The sequence below is a fragment of the Sycon ciliatum genome, chromosome 8 (assembly GCF_964019385.1).
Source record: "Sycon ciliatum chromosome 8, ocSycCili1.1, whole genome shotgun sequence".
Taxonomy (NCBI): Eukaryota; Metazoa; Porifera; class Calcarea; order Leucosolenida; family Sycettidae; genus Sycon; species Sycon ciliatum.
Window position 1 is genome coordinate 12216991 of NC_088650.1, and position 18858 is coordinate 12235848.

General features: G+C 46.5%; 1 protein-coding gene and 1 long non-coding RNA gene across 2 annotated transcripts; one reads left to right on the forward strand and one right to left on the reverse strand.

Moving 5' to 3' along the window:
- Positions 1-3463: 3463 nt before the first annotated feature.
- LOC135823449 (uncharacterized) lies at positions 3464-11064 on the forward strand. Its single transcript, XM_065336300.1, has 4 exons — positions 3464-3624; positions 5984-6265; positions 9718-9861; positions 10800-11064. The coding sequence occupies exons 1-4, from the start codon at positions 3567-3569 to the stop codon at positions 11051-11053; spliced, it is 738 nt and encodes a 245-aa protein (XP_065192372.1). The 5' UTR covers positions 3464-3566; the 3' UTR covers positions 11054-11064.
- Positions 11065-11221: 157 nt separating this feature from the next.
- LOC135823450 (uncharacterized) lies at positions 11222-15713 on the reverse strand. The gene is made up of 3 exons (XR_010554709.1): positions 15582-15713; positions 13323-13467; positions 11222-12167 (listed from the first exon to the last, which is right to left on the reverse strand). It is a non-coding gene; the product is annotated as an uncharacterized LOC135823450 (long non-coding RNA).
- Between the last annotated feature and the right edge of the window lie 3145 nt (positions 15714-18858).

Sequence of the window (18858 nt, forward strand, 5' to 3'; positions counted from 1 at the left end):
GGTACTCACACCGACATGCCGATGACTGCCCACATGTGTAAGGCCCCGGTCACACCGAAACAAGTCACTTTGGCCCTTTGTTTGGGCTTGTTATCGCTGGCGCTCAGCTGGCTTGCGTGATCCCTGTGACGCGGTCACACCAGACCTTGAGTGCAAAGCTTGAATGGCTTGTTTTTCTTACCCGCCAAATTTTGAATATCTCGAAACACACCAATGTTTGCAAGAAACTGGAGAGCAGAACGTTCGCGATCTAAAGCTGTACTTGTTCTAGTGTTCAGTTTTGATGAAGAAGCAAAGGAAGCCCGGATTCTGAATTGCGAAGTCGTGCTCTTTTTATTTGTTCGGTGTGCATGGACGCGATGGTTCGGGTGGTGTTTCCTGATGTCGAGCTTTCTGCCCCGCCGGTTGCCATTATTGAACTCAGTTGGAATCCACTCTCTTCTTCGTACCCGGCTTTCTTCATGAATTCGGTCGTGAGTGTGGTGCCTTGTCTTGGCCTCAAACCACAGCTCCAACAATCTACGCAGCAGTCTAGAGGCACAGCGGCAGAAATCCATGGTCGTCGGACAAAATCCAAATCAAACTGAATACAGTGTAGTTGGGGTAGACAGACTCACGGTCAAAACCAAAGGCACAGGGATAGCACGGTTCCACGGACACAAGAAAGAACATCAATACGGGGGATTAGCCAGACGAAATTCGCGTTCGCGTTCGCTCTCCAAGGAAAGTCGAACTCAGTGACGGAATTCGCGTTATGAGAAGGATTAGCGAACAGAATTCGCACATGCATGACGTTGACACGACATACATTGTGTACAGACAGTACAGCGTAGTAAATTTATGACTGCCCTGACACGAATCCGCGATTCGTGTTCCGACTACCGTACTGGCAATATATGTTGCCGCAGTGAGGCCATGAAGCGTTACATTGGCACATGTTTGCCGCACGCAGGGCGTTACATGCAAAGTCGCACAGGAGCCGTTACACAGGTTTCTATATTGCCGCAGTCCTTTTTTGCTATTGCAGGACTTCCTGCTGCGTCCAGTTTTGAACTTTTCACCACGCGGTACACGTGCTTTCACAGTTTTCAGCCTTTTTTGCAATGAAAAGATCGCCGCACCCCGCCGGACGCGCGTTACGAACGCAACGAAAATTTGTCGCACTAGCCTGGTCGCGCGTTACGCCGCACCCCCCTGCGTTACGCGTTACGCGGCAACATATATTGCCAGTACGGTACTTTTCCGAACGAAAAATGCGAAAGTTCGCAATCCTGACAAATGTTTGCGAACGCGAACGCGAATTTCGTCTTGCTAGCGCTAATCCTCCGTATTATCAGTTCATCATGTCAACTAGCTACATGGTGTGCTCCGGAGCTCCAAGCGCACTCAAATTATTTTTTGAATTCCGGTTTTCAGCCGCTTGTACAAGCTGTGGCTGAAACAAGCCGGAAAAAACGGCTGAGAGTCAGCCACGGCTGAAAGTCGCTTGTAGGACATTTTTCAGCCATTTCCATGGTAATAGTCACGTAAACAAGCGCTTGTTTCGGCTGAACGGCTGAATCGAGCTCGGTGTGACCGCGGCCTAAGCCATGCTCCATGTCCCTCGGGGGAGAATGATCCGATTCTAAGCAACGAGCAAACACAACTTACTCATTGGATGGCATGTTACTATTACACCGAGCAACAAGAGCAATCAAGGTTTGCTAATCGCTGCTTAAAGTGTCATGCTTTCGCAATCATTGGGCAACATGTTACAACTGAAGTACTCAGTATTATAACTATTAGTACGCCAATGTTATCAATATGTCCAGCGCTTGATAATAATAACGAAGTGAGAACTTCGGGAATATTCCATATTCCTCCCAGTCGTGCGCCCACGTCCATCTGAGGATGACTCATACACTGCAACAACTTGTATAATGTACAGTTGAAACAAAATTCCCAACGATCGAAGACAGGGAAACGGTAAGCATGGTGACTCTATAGTTACCCACACCTTTTTGATTGTTTGTTTCTCTATTTCCACCGCTATAGCGATTGTGCTCGTACAGAGTATTCATTGATCGATTATGACGCAGTCATGATTAAGAAACTTTTAAACATTTAGACCATTCATATTCAGGTTCGACAGGCATGTACGGGTGCATGTAGAGTGCAGTACATCATGTACATGTACATGTATGTACCAGGAATGTTAGCTGTTCTACATGCAGAGTATCGGCGGCACAGTGAGTGAACGCAGAAGGTCGAATCGATGCTCTCACACCAAATCAGCTCCGTTTGTAGTGGCGCAAAATGAGTAACCGAGAAACCTGCCACAAATTCAGTGTAAGTGTGGCTCTTGTGTTCACGCCAGGCAGTCGGAGATTACATGTACATGTATGCATCACGAACATAACAATCATTGCTATCATTTGGTCCTAGGTACAAGTAGTAGCAAGAGTATATAAGGGGGGGGGGGGGGATATATTATACTCTTGGTAGTAGGGTACACATGGCACACACATGGCTAGGAATAATTGCACATAACAACAAGCCCTGAACATGTTATGGAAATGACTGTATCCCGAACAATCACAAACTCACAAGGTTCATGTACGACGTGCGCTGCAAAAAAGATCAGAAGTTCTCGAAGGTATTGCAAACGTTATCCCGAGCTGATAGGCCATTCCCATGCGTGGGCTTGGCGAGACGCATGAATGGCTACTTCCCGGTAGAACTAAAAATCCCGAAGAATCGTTTTCCGAATTTATTGATAATATAATGTGCAAGGACATGACCGTATGACTGTTAGGGTTAGATGTACTCGCAGATAACGCATCCATGGCGACGGCACGATTCCCGTGGAGCGCAAGCGGAAAAAAGGTGTCTGTTTGCGCAAAGAACCAATGGAGTTGCCATGATCCGTGTAGTGATGAGTGAAGGGTATGAATTAACAGTGACGGCTGCGTGATCGGCTGAAGGTTCACTGATATCATGGATCATGGCGACATGGATATGCTAGCGCAGCAGGGACGACGAGCAATGCTGTAGCACGGTACAAAACGCCCCGGATGACATAGAGTGCGCATCATGTCGAATACTTACGGCTGTCCGAGGAATACAATGTCGATCCCACCTCCATTGGATGATTTCCATGTGACGAGAGGCTGCGTTTGAACTGAGGTAGTCACTGCGCACTGTCTCCTCGCGGGCGCACAGCTATCCATTCATTCATCCCGTTACGAACCAGGAAGCTTGTTGAATCCGCCTGTCAACGTGTGCAGAATACATAACACATGTCAACGTCAACATGCTCAAGGCAAGGTTCACGTGACAGCAAAATTTCCCTCGCATTTTACTATTACGCTGGCAGGATCAAGTCCCACGACGTACATGTCGTGTCTAAGATGCAAGTCGAAGACGCTCATATAAAGGAGCACGCAGCTACAAATTCCATTTGCACCCGTCTCGCCAGCTACCGCCAAGTCCAGTCCTGGGTCCTGCAAGTGAATTCCGGCATTGTACTATTTCGCAGAGAACTATCCCAAGGAGACAATAATTAATTATTGTTTGCCAATCTCGGCATGGCATCTACCGTCGGCGTGTCCCCAATGCAGAAATGCGAAGACAAAACCCGTCAAGGTAAGCTAGCTACAACGACTTTACGAGGATCACAATGTTCTGTTGTTGGTTGTTAGCAAAGGAAGCCTGTTGGCAGATGGGCGACATTAGCAGAATTCTGGAGTTACATGATACGGAAAGTCTCAGGGACGCTCGGAATTTCGCTTGCATATTCTGGCGATATCGTTATGACTAGATACTAAGAGGCATATCTTCTGGATGCGGGTCCATACAACACTTCTCTTTATGGTATGATATGGTACTTTATTTTACTTCATCAAATGAACAGGCACCGATATCTTCCCACGGGACTATTAGTCTAGTTCCTATAAGAGATCATGGTTGCACAGGCCAAGCCAAGCATCAGTCCTGGCTCATGGCCGTAGTCTAACAACCACATGTCTATATTATTACTTAACCACATCGGCAAGCCTCTGAACAACAGCTCCACTGAGGCCAGAAAGCAGTAGCAGCACACACATATGCTGACATTCTCTTGGGAGGACATGATTGTGTGTACCAAGGGGGAGACATACATGATTTTCGGTGTTAGAACAGAACGGACGTGTCATGTTTCTGCATCGTTGTTGCCAGGGAGCGGACAGACGTTCCCGTTCGATAGTGTATACATGCGTGAGTAAATGTATGTATGTACACGTGCGTGTGTGCTTGTGTATGCGTGTGAGGGCGCGCGCGCGTGCGTGTGTACATGTACATGTGCAAGAGAATGAGGAAGAGAGAGACTGAACGGAATCGTCATTGCCAATTCAAAATTGTAGTCTCAAAGACAGTAGACATAATTATCGGTACAAAAACTTACCCCTCTGTGTAATCTACGGCCGAACACGTACCTGTCTGCAACGCACACGGTTTGTCTTGGAACCGAAGTATCGCCATGGAACACTGATCAAAGAATGTGAGGCGACTGAAAATGCGGACATTGGTATGAGCAACACTGCCTGAACGCCAGTAAAATCATGCACAAGAAACTCGTCAGTGTGGACTCAAGCAGACTGCCAAATTCAAACTCGTCGGATGATTGTATCAATGTGGAGAGGAGGTCGGTGGTCGAGCAAAACCTATTCCGCTCCGGTCAGTTGACGTACATGTACATGTAGTACTGTGGGACGAACACGACAAGATTCAATTAGAGGACTGCCCCAGCGGTGTGTAGGACACACAGACAGACGTACAATTAGGTAATGGAATTCTGCCCAACGCTGGATGACCACGTACTGTTACCAGAGTCGCCTGGGGGATTGCCACCTTGGATGAAACTACTGCTAGTTACAATTAACGATTATCCAGACGCGTGGCACCGACTAAGAGTGACTCGGGTGATATACTAATCTTGTAGCTCTGCTCCTGGGAGCAATGGGCACTCTATCGGACCGCAGGACTCCAGTCTCCACTCTCTGCGTAGACTAGTCTACTGCGCAAATCACTACTGACTGTACAGACTACTAGTACAGAGCGCTACAGGATAGATAGATATCCCTGGGGTCAAGATGGCCCTGAAAAGCCGAATGTGTTCGAATACTAACATGACCCGCTCAGCACAGTCACAAGAAGCTGCTGAGGGCAAGACTAGTGTTTCAAAGGCGCTGGTCGTCCGTGTAGGCTAGCCTTGAGACGTGGGAAAGGGTGAGACGAAGTGCTAAGGAACTGCCTGTTACGAGAACCATCCATGGTCAAGTGCCAGGTCTCGCAAGGGATTTTGATTCACACGGTTCGCTACCATTCTACAACACTTGCAGCTTATAACATAAGTTTAAGGTCGTCCCTGCCTCTACATCAGCACGGGTAGGCTGTGGGGAACGCATGCATTCATACAGTGCTGCTCCATGAAATCCGATCTTGGGAATCGAATGTGTGCCTTTCACAAGTTCACACCGCAGTGTTACTGTAGCTGGTCTAGTAAAGCTGAATGGTGCCCGGCTTGCCATTCACTTGCTGGTCCGGACTTCATTGTGCAGCACTAACACTGTAGGTGAAATGGGCAAGTGATGGCCGTTCAGCGCCAGGCCTTCTGCGACATTATCAACCACTTCAATCATGAGGAATGTCAGACGGGTGCGAGTCTGCGAGATAGCGCGCGACCCAGTGGCCAACAGGCAACACCACGTAACTCATCTGTCCGGCAGATCCAGTGAAGGACGGACCGACAACGTAAAGGCCACAGATAGTACCTATTTCGCACAGATGTGCCTGAAGATCTGGACGTGAAAGAAGTGTTAGAAATTCGTAATTACACTGTATAATTATGAACTAGAAGAAAATCACGTGGAAGCTGCTAAAGCTATCTCTCTGAGAGAGACACGCAATTCAATCATAGCAATTTGATAAATTGCGTGTTGTATTGTGCTTCCAATTGCTCTAGTCATGGCTGTGGTCAGTGTAGCTCGACAGAAGCCCAATCGGGGCCAGATAATTGCGACCAGGAACCCTCTTCTCGACCTGGATCACGATCATGACGAGCTGGAAGAAATCGTCATTTGTGGCAATCCAGCGGCAGTGCCCTGCCCAGCCAGCTCCAGACTCGACTCAATGCACTCCAGTGGCGGGCTTCCGCCAGGAGTAAGACAGTGTTGGGTGGCGTGCGAGACGGATTTCCCAGCAACGAAGTGGAGCATGCATGGCAAGCAACATATACCCATGTTCTGTGAGTAATACGTGATAGTGCGGTTGCTCATTTTGAGCTTTGACTTCGGTTTCGTAATAACTGAGAAAGGCAAAGCTGCATTGTACGTTCAATCCTACATATACCGTGTACATGTAAATGTATACGTTTTAAATGTTCGTTAAAACGAACATTTTAAAACGTATTTCCGCCGTCAGTGATGGTGCTCCTTCTGCAGCACACGCATGCAGTGCAGAGTTCAACTATAAAAAACGAGAATGTACATGTAACCCCTAATTCATATTTGCTTTCAGCCACTCCCAGTGCTGCCAAACTGTCCGATTTTTCGGACAGAGTCCGATTTTTGAAGGCTCTTCCGAAAACCGGTCCGAAAAAGGAAACGTCCGAAAAGCAGCCAAAAATGCCAGAGATCAGTACTCAGGTACTTTCCTATGCAGAAGTCCTGTATTTTCACCTTTCACTTCAGCACAAAAATCATGTTCATGTACATGTCACATGTGCTTCTAAAAAGGCTTGCGCTTGGCGAAGTAAGTAAGTTGGCGGTGGAAGTGCAAGTAACATGCCTGGATGGCATGTACACTGTACAGCGTGTGACCACACTCATGCATTACAAAATTCATGACAACTTCGGGGAGCAATTTCGGTTACCATGGCAACGAAGCGAATTTTCATGGTATTTTGGGCGATATTTTGAATTCTCTGGAAAAATTTGCTGAGGAGAAAATTCGCACCATGTGGCCAGCCTTAACGGTGAAAGGTGTCCGATTTTGGGCGAAAATCATTTGGCAGCACTGCATTCCCCATGAAAACCATTCCAATTAATTATTTTATCCCTTTAATGGCAAGTATGTACATGATTGTGTTTACACCCCAGCTCAAGGGACCTTCAAAACGTGGTAGGCCTTGACGGATTATGCTAGCATAATTTTTCGCATAATTCCTACCAAAATCGAATAATCGCATAATTCGAGGCAAATTGCATACGAATCGCATAAATTGGAATAATCCGCCTGTTCGCATCAAATTCCATACAGTTGTACATGTTCTACAAGTACAAGTACAAGTAGATGTGTAACGGTAGCCGAGTGGTAGGCGCGGTGCAATTAACAATAATTACTTTTATTCTACTTTCAGGTACACACCTGAGATATAATCGTTAATGAAAGAAGGAACGGCAAAATAACTGACTTTCTCTCCGGTGCTCACCTGGAGGTTGAATAGCTCGTTATTATCAAAATCTCATCTTCGAGTTAGCTTTCGTTGCTTCTAATCTAATCTAATCTTCATCAAAACAGAAATGCGCAGCCGCTTTTATGCAGCAGACGACGTACGCTTACATACGGAGATACACTAAATATACATCAGGCAAGCTCCGTATTAGTTCCGTACTGCTTCCGTATTGGTCGGGCAGGGATACTACACCCTCCCTTCCTACAGATTATCACGCCCTCGTGATTTTCAAAAAATTAGTGAGGAGTTACGAACACAGCGTCAACCGGAAGATGGCAAATTATATCGGAAATGATAACGTTTAGAGTAGACAGAAGAAATGAACTGATAACAAATCATAAAGTAGAAGCACACCAGGTTCACACGATCTCACGGGGTTAAAAGGGGAAAGAAATGTCCTCCAAATAGGACCTGAAAAACTACAGCACTCTTGCTGCACAACGCTGGCACAACCCGCCAGGAACATCGCAGTTCAAAAACCGAACTGAATACACTATAACTATAAGGGGCGTTGTCACACACATTGTCCCACGTTAGCTGGGTAAGCCGTGGCTCACCATGATCAGACGCCTACCAAACTAAACTGGATTCACACACTCGCATAAAGGAAGACTGAAGAGAACAGGGAGACTGAAGGAAGACAGGAAAGAAAATGCCATACCTGGAATCAGCGTTAGTAACCACGGCGGTGGCTGGAGCTATGGCGGAGGGCAAGCCAGGTTTTATCTTCATCTTGGCTGAGCCGGTCACTCAGAGCGGCTAGCTCGTGGTCGGACAAATGACCTCCCTCCTCGTCTTGAATCATGGTCTTCACATTGTCGATAGCATCGCTTTGCGCGACGTAAAGAGTGATGGTCTAGCCAGGAAGAGTGATGACGAAAATCTGCATCCCACTACGGACACGAAGTACCAAGTGAATAGTGGACTCCTGCTGAACGTTGTAGTCACTCAGGGTTCGGCCGTCTGCCAACTGCGTGCGGGCGAAAATCAAACGCTGCCTGTCTTGGGGAATACCCGCCTTGTCTTGGTCAGCAGCCTGCATGTCGTCGTCCTCATCAGCTTCGCCATCACCACCGGTAGTATACATGTAGGTAGCGGGTCGCTTGGAATCGCCATCGGAGTCTCCAGTGAGTGCCGTGCGGAGAGAAGGGTGATCCACGCTAGCACCCTGACTGTGCTGCAAGCTAATAAGTAGGGCCAAGCCCAGGACGGCAAGAAACATGATTCTCATCTTGATTCGTCGCAGGGAGCTGTAGCGGGTTGAGCCATGGGGTCTGGGGTCGAATCACTTTGTTTTATTTAAAACTACACCGCTGCCACCAATGTAACGGTAGCCGAGTGGTAGGCGCGGTGCAATTAACAATAATTACTTTTATTCTACTTTCAGGTACACACCTGAGATATAATCGTTAATGAAAGAAGGAACGGCAAAATAACTGACTTTCTCTCCGGTGCTCACCTGGAGGTTGAATAGCTCGTTATTATCAAAATCTCATCTTCAACAAAACAGAAATGCGCAGCCGCTTTTATGCAGCAGACGACGTACGCTTACATACGGAGATACACTAAATATACATCAGGCAAGCTCCGTATTAGTTCCGTACTGCTTCCGTATTGGTCGGGCAGGGATACTACAGATGCACCAGGAAGTCGTAGGTTTACGACTCCCTTGATAACATGTCCAGTCCACTACAATCAGTGACGGTCGTAGCTACAATTGTAGGTCGGACGGCACGTTGACCCCGTTGAACTTTTGCTACTACAGTACAACGCCCTATACAAAAAAATTCCCCTGTTATTTTGCACAGAAGCATCATATACATTAGCAGCATATGTGAGCATAATGCGGCATAATATGATAACTTTTAGCATAAAAATAGCATAATTCTGCCATTTTTTCAGCAATGCGAAAAGCATAATTTCACGAAAATATTAGCATAATCCGTCAAGGCCTAAAACGTGGTCTCTATTGCCAGGTGGTCTCCTTATCCAGGGTCCATTGACTGGAAATAGCATCCCTTGGTCCTGGTTACAGTGGTCTTCTGGGGCAGGTGGGTCACCTTATCCGAGTGGTCGCCTTCACAGTTTTTACTGTAGTTCTTCCAAAGCTAGCATGCTGGCATCCTCCCAGTTTTTTTTTGTTTTTTTGGGGGGGGGGGCAAGTTTCTCCTGTATGGCTTGTCTTGTTCACATGACTTTCCTGTGACGTGTCATTCTCTGTTTTATTACTTTGCGATCCACAGATAACCATTTAGCTCATCACAAAATACCGACACCCAGCCAGACACATGCTGGAAAACCCATCCGTCCAGTTACTACGCACATGCGGAGACCAGGGATTAGGTCACCACAAGAAGTCGTCGTGGACAAGTGGAGGACTTTCAAAGGTAATAATTACAGCTGCTCTGGTGAAATATACATACGGTTGACTCCTGATATAACGAACACCGCTGTGCAGGAGAATAATTCGTTCCTTATAACCGAAAAAAGCAATTCCACCTCCGCCAAACGCGCTCTCTGGCCGAACTCACCGCCGAGGTGGAATTACTTATAGCCGAAATTTGTAATAACAGAAATAGACTTGCACTGTCGGTTCAAACTAGGACATGGACAACGGTTCGCAATAATTACCGCGCAATTCGCTGTTATGCGAGTTCGTTATAAGTGGAGTCGACTGTAAGTATACATACGTACATAGGAGATGTGGTCCCGTCCACCGCAAGGAGTGCTCGGCAGTGCTGGGATGCACTGGAGCTAGTACATGTACATGACATGGACGCGATTGGGTCCTCACCAAGGAAATAGATCCGCTTCTACTCAGACTTTCTTGGATCAATCAATCATCAGGCAGCATAACAGAACGCAGAACTCTGAGTAGCAACGGAAATGCTTCCTTGGTGATGACCCAACCGCTTCCATTGTGCATAAATATTAAATGTACATGTACATATAAAATTGGATCCGCGGTTTGGGCAAGCTCCACAAACAACAAACGACACTGATTCCATGTGTTGTGAAGGTATAGAAGAAGGTCAGCGGCAGTGTATTCTGCTTACTTCGAAGTACATTACACCACCCCCAACGGTTGCGCTCTGTGGCCGAACACACTGTAGCACTGTCTTTCATCATTATATTCAAGCTGGATAAACAACAAATCTCTTATTGGCGATGTTTCCATTGTGAGAATAAAGAATTCAACAACAACAACAACAACAACAGCAACAAAACACACGCGTGCACACACACATTTCCGACAACAAAAATCAAGGTGTCTTACTAGTTCATCCTGATGCTGGCTATGTATGTGTGTGTCTCCCTGTGGCAGATCGTTGTGCCTGCTTTGCAGCGCTGTTTATCCTCGCCGTGGCACTGGCCGGCATCATCCTCCTGCTTCTCGGCATCGCCGGTGTACACAAGTGGATGACGGGCATGGGGCTGGCAATGGCGCTCGCCTCGCCGTTCATATTCATCATCGCCTACGGCGTCTGGCATCAATACAGCGTGAAGCGGCTCGGACGCCAGCTGACCATGGTCCGCGCCGTGCCGAGGGCACCGGCGAACGGAGTCCTACGCGTGTAGGGCCTTTATTAATAGAACAATTTACTCCTCTCCACTTAGATCCACACAAAGTAACAAGAAAGAGAAGCAGATTTGTCCACTGACAACTGCTCAGTTCAGTTGCTTTTCTGCCTTTAATGCAGTTCCGTGATGTCCATACGATTCTCAGTGGACAAATGAACAAGGATGTTATTTATCACCTCACAGTAACATTCATCTAGCCGGCAGTCGTGTGCCAAAATCATGATAACGACTCAATCAGTGAAGCCAGTATGCCGTGGCAATATCTCCTAGTAAATAGGTGTTGGTTCGCTGCAAGAGCTTTCATAGTAAATTTACTAGAACACACTAGAATCAGATCTCATCGAATTGTATCAGTTTGTCAAGTATGGCCACAGCCAATGCTCTGAATAATCACACATTCATGGTTATTATGCATAATTTAATTTTCATATACAATACACCACTAGTATGGTTTGGTGATAGTCTGCAACTCGTGTGTTGCAAATTCAACATCATCAAGAATATCACATCGGATATCAATGCATTCAGTACACGCTACTGTGCGCGAGTCGCGGGCAAGCAAACTAATATCGCAGTGTTCGTAGGACACTGACTCTATACCGTGACTGGGGAAATTACAGTTTGCTCTTGCTGGGAAACAATCTAAGGTTGATAGTACGTACTCAAGTAGCGTGTCCCACTGCTCAAAGAGCGCTCAGCAGCCATATACGGCAGAGCCTTCCACACAAGTGAGAGAGAGAGGAAGCCGTATTGTAAGTCTCTTGGGTAAGGACGAACTACTACATCCGATAGTCCTTTGTAAGTGTTGCCCCAGCACAACTGGGCTAGAGAGGTGTGCTGTGTTGGAACCACATTGGCAGCATACTACACTACTAGTAGTGCATATCCTTCTCTATAAGAGTCATGGTGGGCCCGCGTGGCAGAAACCCCGAAAGCAGCCAGTGGACCAAGATGAGGGCAAACGGCACCAGGAACGGAGAGAAGATCGTCAGCAGAATACCTATCCATATATACGTAGGGCTGACGTAACCAGTCAGACCGAGAATTGCCATAATAACACCCATCAGGAGTGCAAGAAATATGAGTGCAACCACCAACTTGATCCTGGGGTCTGCTCCAAGCACCAATGGAAGAGAGAGAGAGAGACCAAGAGAGATGGATGGATAGATAGATAGAAACACACCCATACACACACACACACGCATGCGCGCGCGCACACACACACACAGAAACAGAAAGAGGAAATGCTGATGAGTTAGGCTGCTTAGTGTTTGCATGGCAATGCAGCTTTACCACAGTTGTGCTCGATGAAATCCGGCCTCACAATGCAGTCAGCGCCATGCACCAATGCACTGCTGAGTGCTCCCAAGTCTGAGACTACATGGCATCAAGAGTACACAACCCCAAGAGTGTGCAACTGCCTGCACAACCTCGATACAGTGCTGCGGCGGCAGTATTTCACATCACGTGACATGGTTCAAAAGGTTACGCTGGTAAACAGTGCAAAGTGACCGCAAGAGAGTTGAACCCAAAGCAGGGTTGAGTACAACCCTGCATCTATCATGCACAGGGTGCAAATAATGTGTACGGGTTTGTCACGTGATGTGAAGCTCTGCCGTCGCAGACCCCATAGCTGGAGTTGCGCACTCTTGGGGGTTACGTACAATTGATGGCATCCAGTGCTAATCGGCTTGCACAGTGAGATGCACATGAGCAGCACTTCACTACAGTACTGTCACCCGGCAACGGGCTAGAATTGCACCAAGCACAGCATACTACTGTATAGACGGTGACTCAACTGACTGCGATACATGAAAATAAAAACGGTCTAGTCTAGGAGGCTGACCCCCCAGTTCATCGGCGACCAACAGTATGGTACCTATTGTCCGTATTGGGGAGTTGAAACTTAGGCATGTTCTTGCACGAAACATGGCTCTTCAATAACCCTCAGCCAGTGTATCAGGCGTTCAAGGTGGGGTTCTCTGGCCTAGCGCCTATATTTCTTGCCTGCACCATACCACACGTCGATTTATCAGAATTTTCCTCAACTAGGGTTTCATCATGCATGAGTATAGTTAAAAGTTGGACACCACGATAAATTTAAACACGAACAATCCACAGTGCTTTACATTTTGTCCAGTTGTTAACTTAAAGAGAGGGCGAATGGGATGTCAAATAAAAACAAACAAACAACAAAAAAGAACACAATTTCTTACTGCCACCCCCCACCCCCCAGTTCCTCGTTGCCCGACTGTACTGTACTTACTCAGCCATCGTTCCAGTGAATTAGTATCAAAGGGACTTCTTGACTTGTGCTGCTGATGAGCTTCAGCTCGCCTACTGCTAGCCATGATCTCTATCGTTGGTCCCAGCGAGGCAGCTGCAGTTCTTCAGTCTGGATTCCGATGGTGCTAAGCAGAGTCGCACACAGAACCATACATACTGCACACAATGACTACAAACGCTACATGACATTACACAACTTAGTTACAGTACTGTAACATGCAGACGAAGGAGTGTTTGTGTGTGGGGGGGGGGGGGGGGGGGGCAACTCAGTAGAATTTTAAAAGGTGACAAACAATACAGGTGCTAACTGAAAGGCTACAAGACTAGCATACGATAACCTGTATGGTGCAATGTGTTACAATTGTCACACCACGCGTTACGCCGTACTGCAGCACATACACACTCTATACAGCTTTCAGATCACGCCACCTCGAAACCAGCGCTTTCGAAAGTGGCTCCGTATTTCCCCAGGGCATGATCCACGCTGGTGTGAAAATTGCATCCTGTTCCTCTTCCCCCTGCTTGGACACACATTTTTCGACAAGAGCGACTGGTGCTGCTTTGGTAGAAAGTTGTTTGTGCTGCAGGTATTGCTCATTAGGAGCAATAGTTGTCACCAAGTCCTGACCTCTGGATTTTTATACCAGTTTTGCACGAATGAAGTGGACCACACAGCTGAGGAAAGTGCTCCGGCCATTGCTGGTCCAGCCAGGCCAGTTATTTTTTTAAATTATTTAATTTTTTTAATAGAAGTGCACATTCCCACATAGAATAGAGATGACCAACAACAAAGAGCGTGTATGTGCAATAGCTGTGCAGGTGTGGTAAAGTGTGCCCTCTCAGAATAAAGGCGCCCATCACGCACCATGGGAGAGAGAAAAGACATTGCGCGCGCGCGCGTGTGTGTGCGTGTGTGTGTGAGAGAGAGAGAGAATGAGTGAGATAGAGAGAGCACATGCATTTCGTTTAGAAGCACCGAGCACGGAGTCCAGTTCTCGTGCACGCACACACACACACACACACACACACACACGCGCGCGTGCGCGCGCGCGAACACAGAGCGGTCTTCCTACACTACGCTCAGATCCTTGAAAGGGAACCATGGACTCCGAACAGTATGATAACAAAGTGAATCATGTTAAGGTGATATCACGAGAAGAATTCACTATAAAAATCAACGAATATAAAGTTTGCACATCCGCGTTACCACTGGCCAAACGATCTAGTTGAATGAACACTATAAATTGTCATTTTCCTTTAGTCACAGCACTCCACTGATGATTGTGACAAGAAAACGTTCTGGACACTTGATGTTATTCATCGTCAAATTGCGATTATTATCTCCTCACTGCCGATTTTAAACACTAGAATGATTTATTATTCAACCTTTTTTGTAACTCACAAGGCTGAGGGACTGAAACGGGAAACAGTCTGAAGAGACTGTTTCCCGTTACGTTCTCTTTTCAGTCACTCAGCAAGATGAATATTACGTTCTGACACTTAATTTTCCGTTGCTCACCTGTCCGTCCTTGCTACGTGGTCCAGTTCAGCAGGTGGAATTTCGTTCTCCAATGGCTGCAACTAGAACGATGCATGCTGCGCTTTTCTCTAATGGCCATTGCCTGCTCTATGTTTCTCTGTTACTATAATGTACTCTCGAGCTAGCTTGAAATTTCAAACATTTCTTTGCTACTCGACTCGCACTCTATGCCTTTGCAAGAAAGGTTTGAAATGCTTTTACGACAATAGTGATGTCATTGCAAGAGAGTCACGAATCACGATCACGTTCGCGCTATGACCATGATGACCTAGCCCCCCCTAGGAGTAGGAGCAGGGTTGCCAGCGCTAGCGCCTACTTGATCAAACCTGGCTCTGCTTTGCGGGGAAAGTCGAAGACGAACATGCACTTTTGTGCTGCTGCCGACCTGCCGTGCATTCTTCTCTGGCTTTCTTCAAGTTCAAGTACTTTTTTTTTCGAGTGCCTTTCTTCCACTTCCTAGGCTTTGGGGGAAGGGTGACATCCTGTGCTACAGACTACAGTCCACATGGTCCAAGGTCCAGGATAGCAAATTGGCCCGAGCAGAATGAACCCACGCGTAGAGATGAACACCAGCACAGAAAATAATTATTTGTATCAAGTTTTTCAATTACTATTTAGCGGGACGTGGTAGCGCACATTTCTCAATTTATCGTGTGGTGGGCGACAGAACAGTACTACTGAGCGTCACCTGAAGCTCACCTTCAATCACTCACACACCGGCCAGTCCATTTCAGCAGCATCACAAACCTACATCTCTAACCGTTGAACTAACTAAGTTACTAACTATGTACAGTCGTATCCGACTAAACCGAAAATACACTAAACTATTACTTGTAGAACAGCGTGCTCATCAGACATCATCGACTCGTAGAGATTACTACACAATCATGATGTACTGAATGATTATTGTTTGTTTCGCCTTTTTATTTTCCGGAAAAGAAGCAGTATTCGTGCATACATGTAGATTTTACATCGCGTCACGTGAGTTTAGTTCACTTTGACTCGAACGACGTCACCACCAGCAGCACTGCATTGATATCGATGATGCAGCCTGCGGCCTGCCCGGCGGATCGGGTATACTGTAGATCTACCCGGTAGTTCGTGGTGTGGCTGAGTCATCATGGTCACCATGGTCACTTGTCTTTCTTGTTCATTTTAATTATTTTACTGCGACTCAGTGCGAGTCCATGTAGTAATTAGTATTTTATTTACGGTGTTCAGTATGTAAACCGCGCCGACTCTGTATACTCAGTACAGGAGCGAGGGAGGACTTGTACCAGGGTAGGATAACCATGATACATGTTACAAAAATAATCACAATCCGAGGGAACACCGCCGCTACTGCGTTGAAAGGACTGTTTTCAACACAGTGTGCTCTCCGCCATGTGATATTCTGACATCCTCATCACACCAACTACATGACATGCAGCTACATGGCATTACAATTATAACACAATACTGGTTCAAAACCACTAATAGATAAGCCTTGTTATAGTTCCGGCATATTATTGTTAGATTGACAGCCTTGTTTCATGCTGTCAATCTAACAATATGTAGCTACATGTATTCTCACTTGACTGACTCACGACTGCCATCCAGAGCACACGAGAAGTCCATCGAACCGTCCACTCGGCAAACCTGCAAGAAAGCACCACTCCCTGCTCAATATACAGTGTTCCGGAGAATTCACCCCTCATGAGCATCAGATGAGCTTGAGTAGGCTGAGGAAGATTGTGCCTGAAGAGCACCACTTACATATACATGTATATACTGCTCTGAGTCAATTTTTTCTTCAGACTTTTCCCGTTTGTGTCTTTCCCTCAAACTAGTCAAGATATACTGCTCTCCAGGCACAAACATCACCAGGGATGCAAACTTACAGAGACGCTCAGTTTCCAGCGCGACAAACACCTCGTGAACACCAGATAGCAGCGTGAGTCAGTGTCGCTTATGGAGGTGCTGAACAAGCGCTGAGGACCGTTGGCCATTCACAATGTTGTTGCCTCCAAACCATCTAATTCGCAAGCCCGCGCTGGGGACAACAATGTGAAGAAGAGGTTGGTGCGACTTCGGCGATAGTAGGGGAAGAGTGTGTTGCTCCCTACATGGGAGCTCGCGGTTTTCCTTCCGACTTGAATTCTCACTTGACTGAATCACGACTGCCATCCAGAGCACACGAGAAGTCCATCGAACCGTCCACTCGGCAAACCTGCAAGAAAGCCCACTCCCTGCTCAATACACAGTGTTTCGGGGAATTCACCCCTCATCAGTTGAGCTTGAGTAGGCTGAGGAAGATTGTGCCTGAATAGGAAAACCGCGAGCTCCCATGTAGGGAGCAACAGACTCTTCCCCTACTATCGCCGATGTCACACCAACCTCTTCTTCACAATGTAGCTACATGTACATTGTATATCAATATTTTAGAAAATTGGGTGTGTCTCGCATGCGTTCATTTGCTGTTGCTTTATACCTTCTTTTTGATGGTTTCTGTTTCGCCTAGCTATATCAAGCAAGTACGAGGTCATTTGCTATTTTTGGACACTCAAATTAAATAGCACCCCATTATGTTGGTTTGTAAGATAAATTAAATTTCTTTCTTGCTTTTCTACTGCCACACTTATGCTTTACCACCACCACACACACCTGAAGGCATAGAGTTGAAGCATGCGGCCACAACTTGACCTGATCGAAGGTGTCTTTTCTACTGCTTTTTCAATGCGAGCAATTATTGGACAACTAGATTAAATAGCATCTAGCAGCAGTCTGCAATGGTGTGAACAAGTAAAACTTGCACAGGACATGAACATGGGGTAAGGCTATGCCTATGAGACCGGCTGATGTGAGTTCTAATGACAGGCCGTTCATAGCAAGCTTTTCAAGGCTTTTCAATGTGACACACAATTTAAAGGGTCACTCAAGGGTTTTCATGGACGTCATATTCAAGAACAGAGGAGAGCACTCCAGTGTGGCCCATCTCCTTCTCATATTTCGCAAAGAGTGGAGGGCTAGCGCCGTAACTAGCCGCTGCGTCCTTCTTGGTTAGGAAGTGTTCACTGGTGCCAGGTGAGTGGAACGCTCGCACTGCTAAAAGATATTTCTCCTGACCAGAACCCCTCCACAAACGCACCGGTTGAGAAGGCGAGGAGACTCTTCCAGGCGGATTCGAGGTGGAAGACGTAGTCCCTGGAGTTGATGGAAGGGATACAACATCCCCCATGTCGACATTCTCTCCGTTATGCGACGTAGAGTCAACGGAATCCGCAATCATTTATTAATTAATCGAAATTTTCAAAATTACTCATTACATTACCTAAGAACAATAAAGAAAACGCCCAGAAAGAAACGGCCTTCACCGCTAAAAATTGGCACGAAGAAACTTGAGGACCACACGAAGACACTCTTGTCAAAGATTTGTCCACCAAGGAAAGGACAACGACTCAGGAGGACTCTACTTCCGTATTTAACTGATTTGTCCAAAAATTGCTACATGTCCAAAAATTGCGAATCACCTCGTACTACTAAATTAGTAGGACTAGAGTTGTCGTGCCCAGAGAACGTCACATGATTCACGACTCGGTTGGCGACACGTGACAATTGTACAGTCATGTACCAGTAGTACAATGCCGACCAATAGGCAATACTAGATTTTATACAGTAATGCCGCACTTTATGGAGTAGAAGCCACACTGGAGTATAAGCAGCACCCATATTGTTTGTCGTGTCAGGAAATACCGTCATCTACCCAATTTATCACCGTCAATTTGACTATCGTATCTATGCCTGTTTGCTGTGTAACAAGTCAAGTACATGTGCATGTCATAATATTATAATGTATGCAATCCTATCTAACATGCCGCATCGACTTTTTATGGGTGAATTGCTCGCGTTTAAAGCGCGGATTACATTGTATACTCCGGAAAATACGGTACCTTGACTCTGAGCTACATCTGACTGTTGAGCTCAGAAAACGTACAGT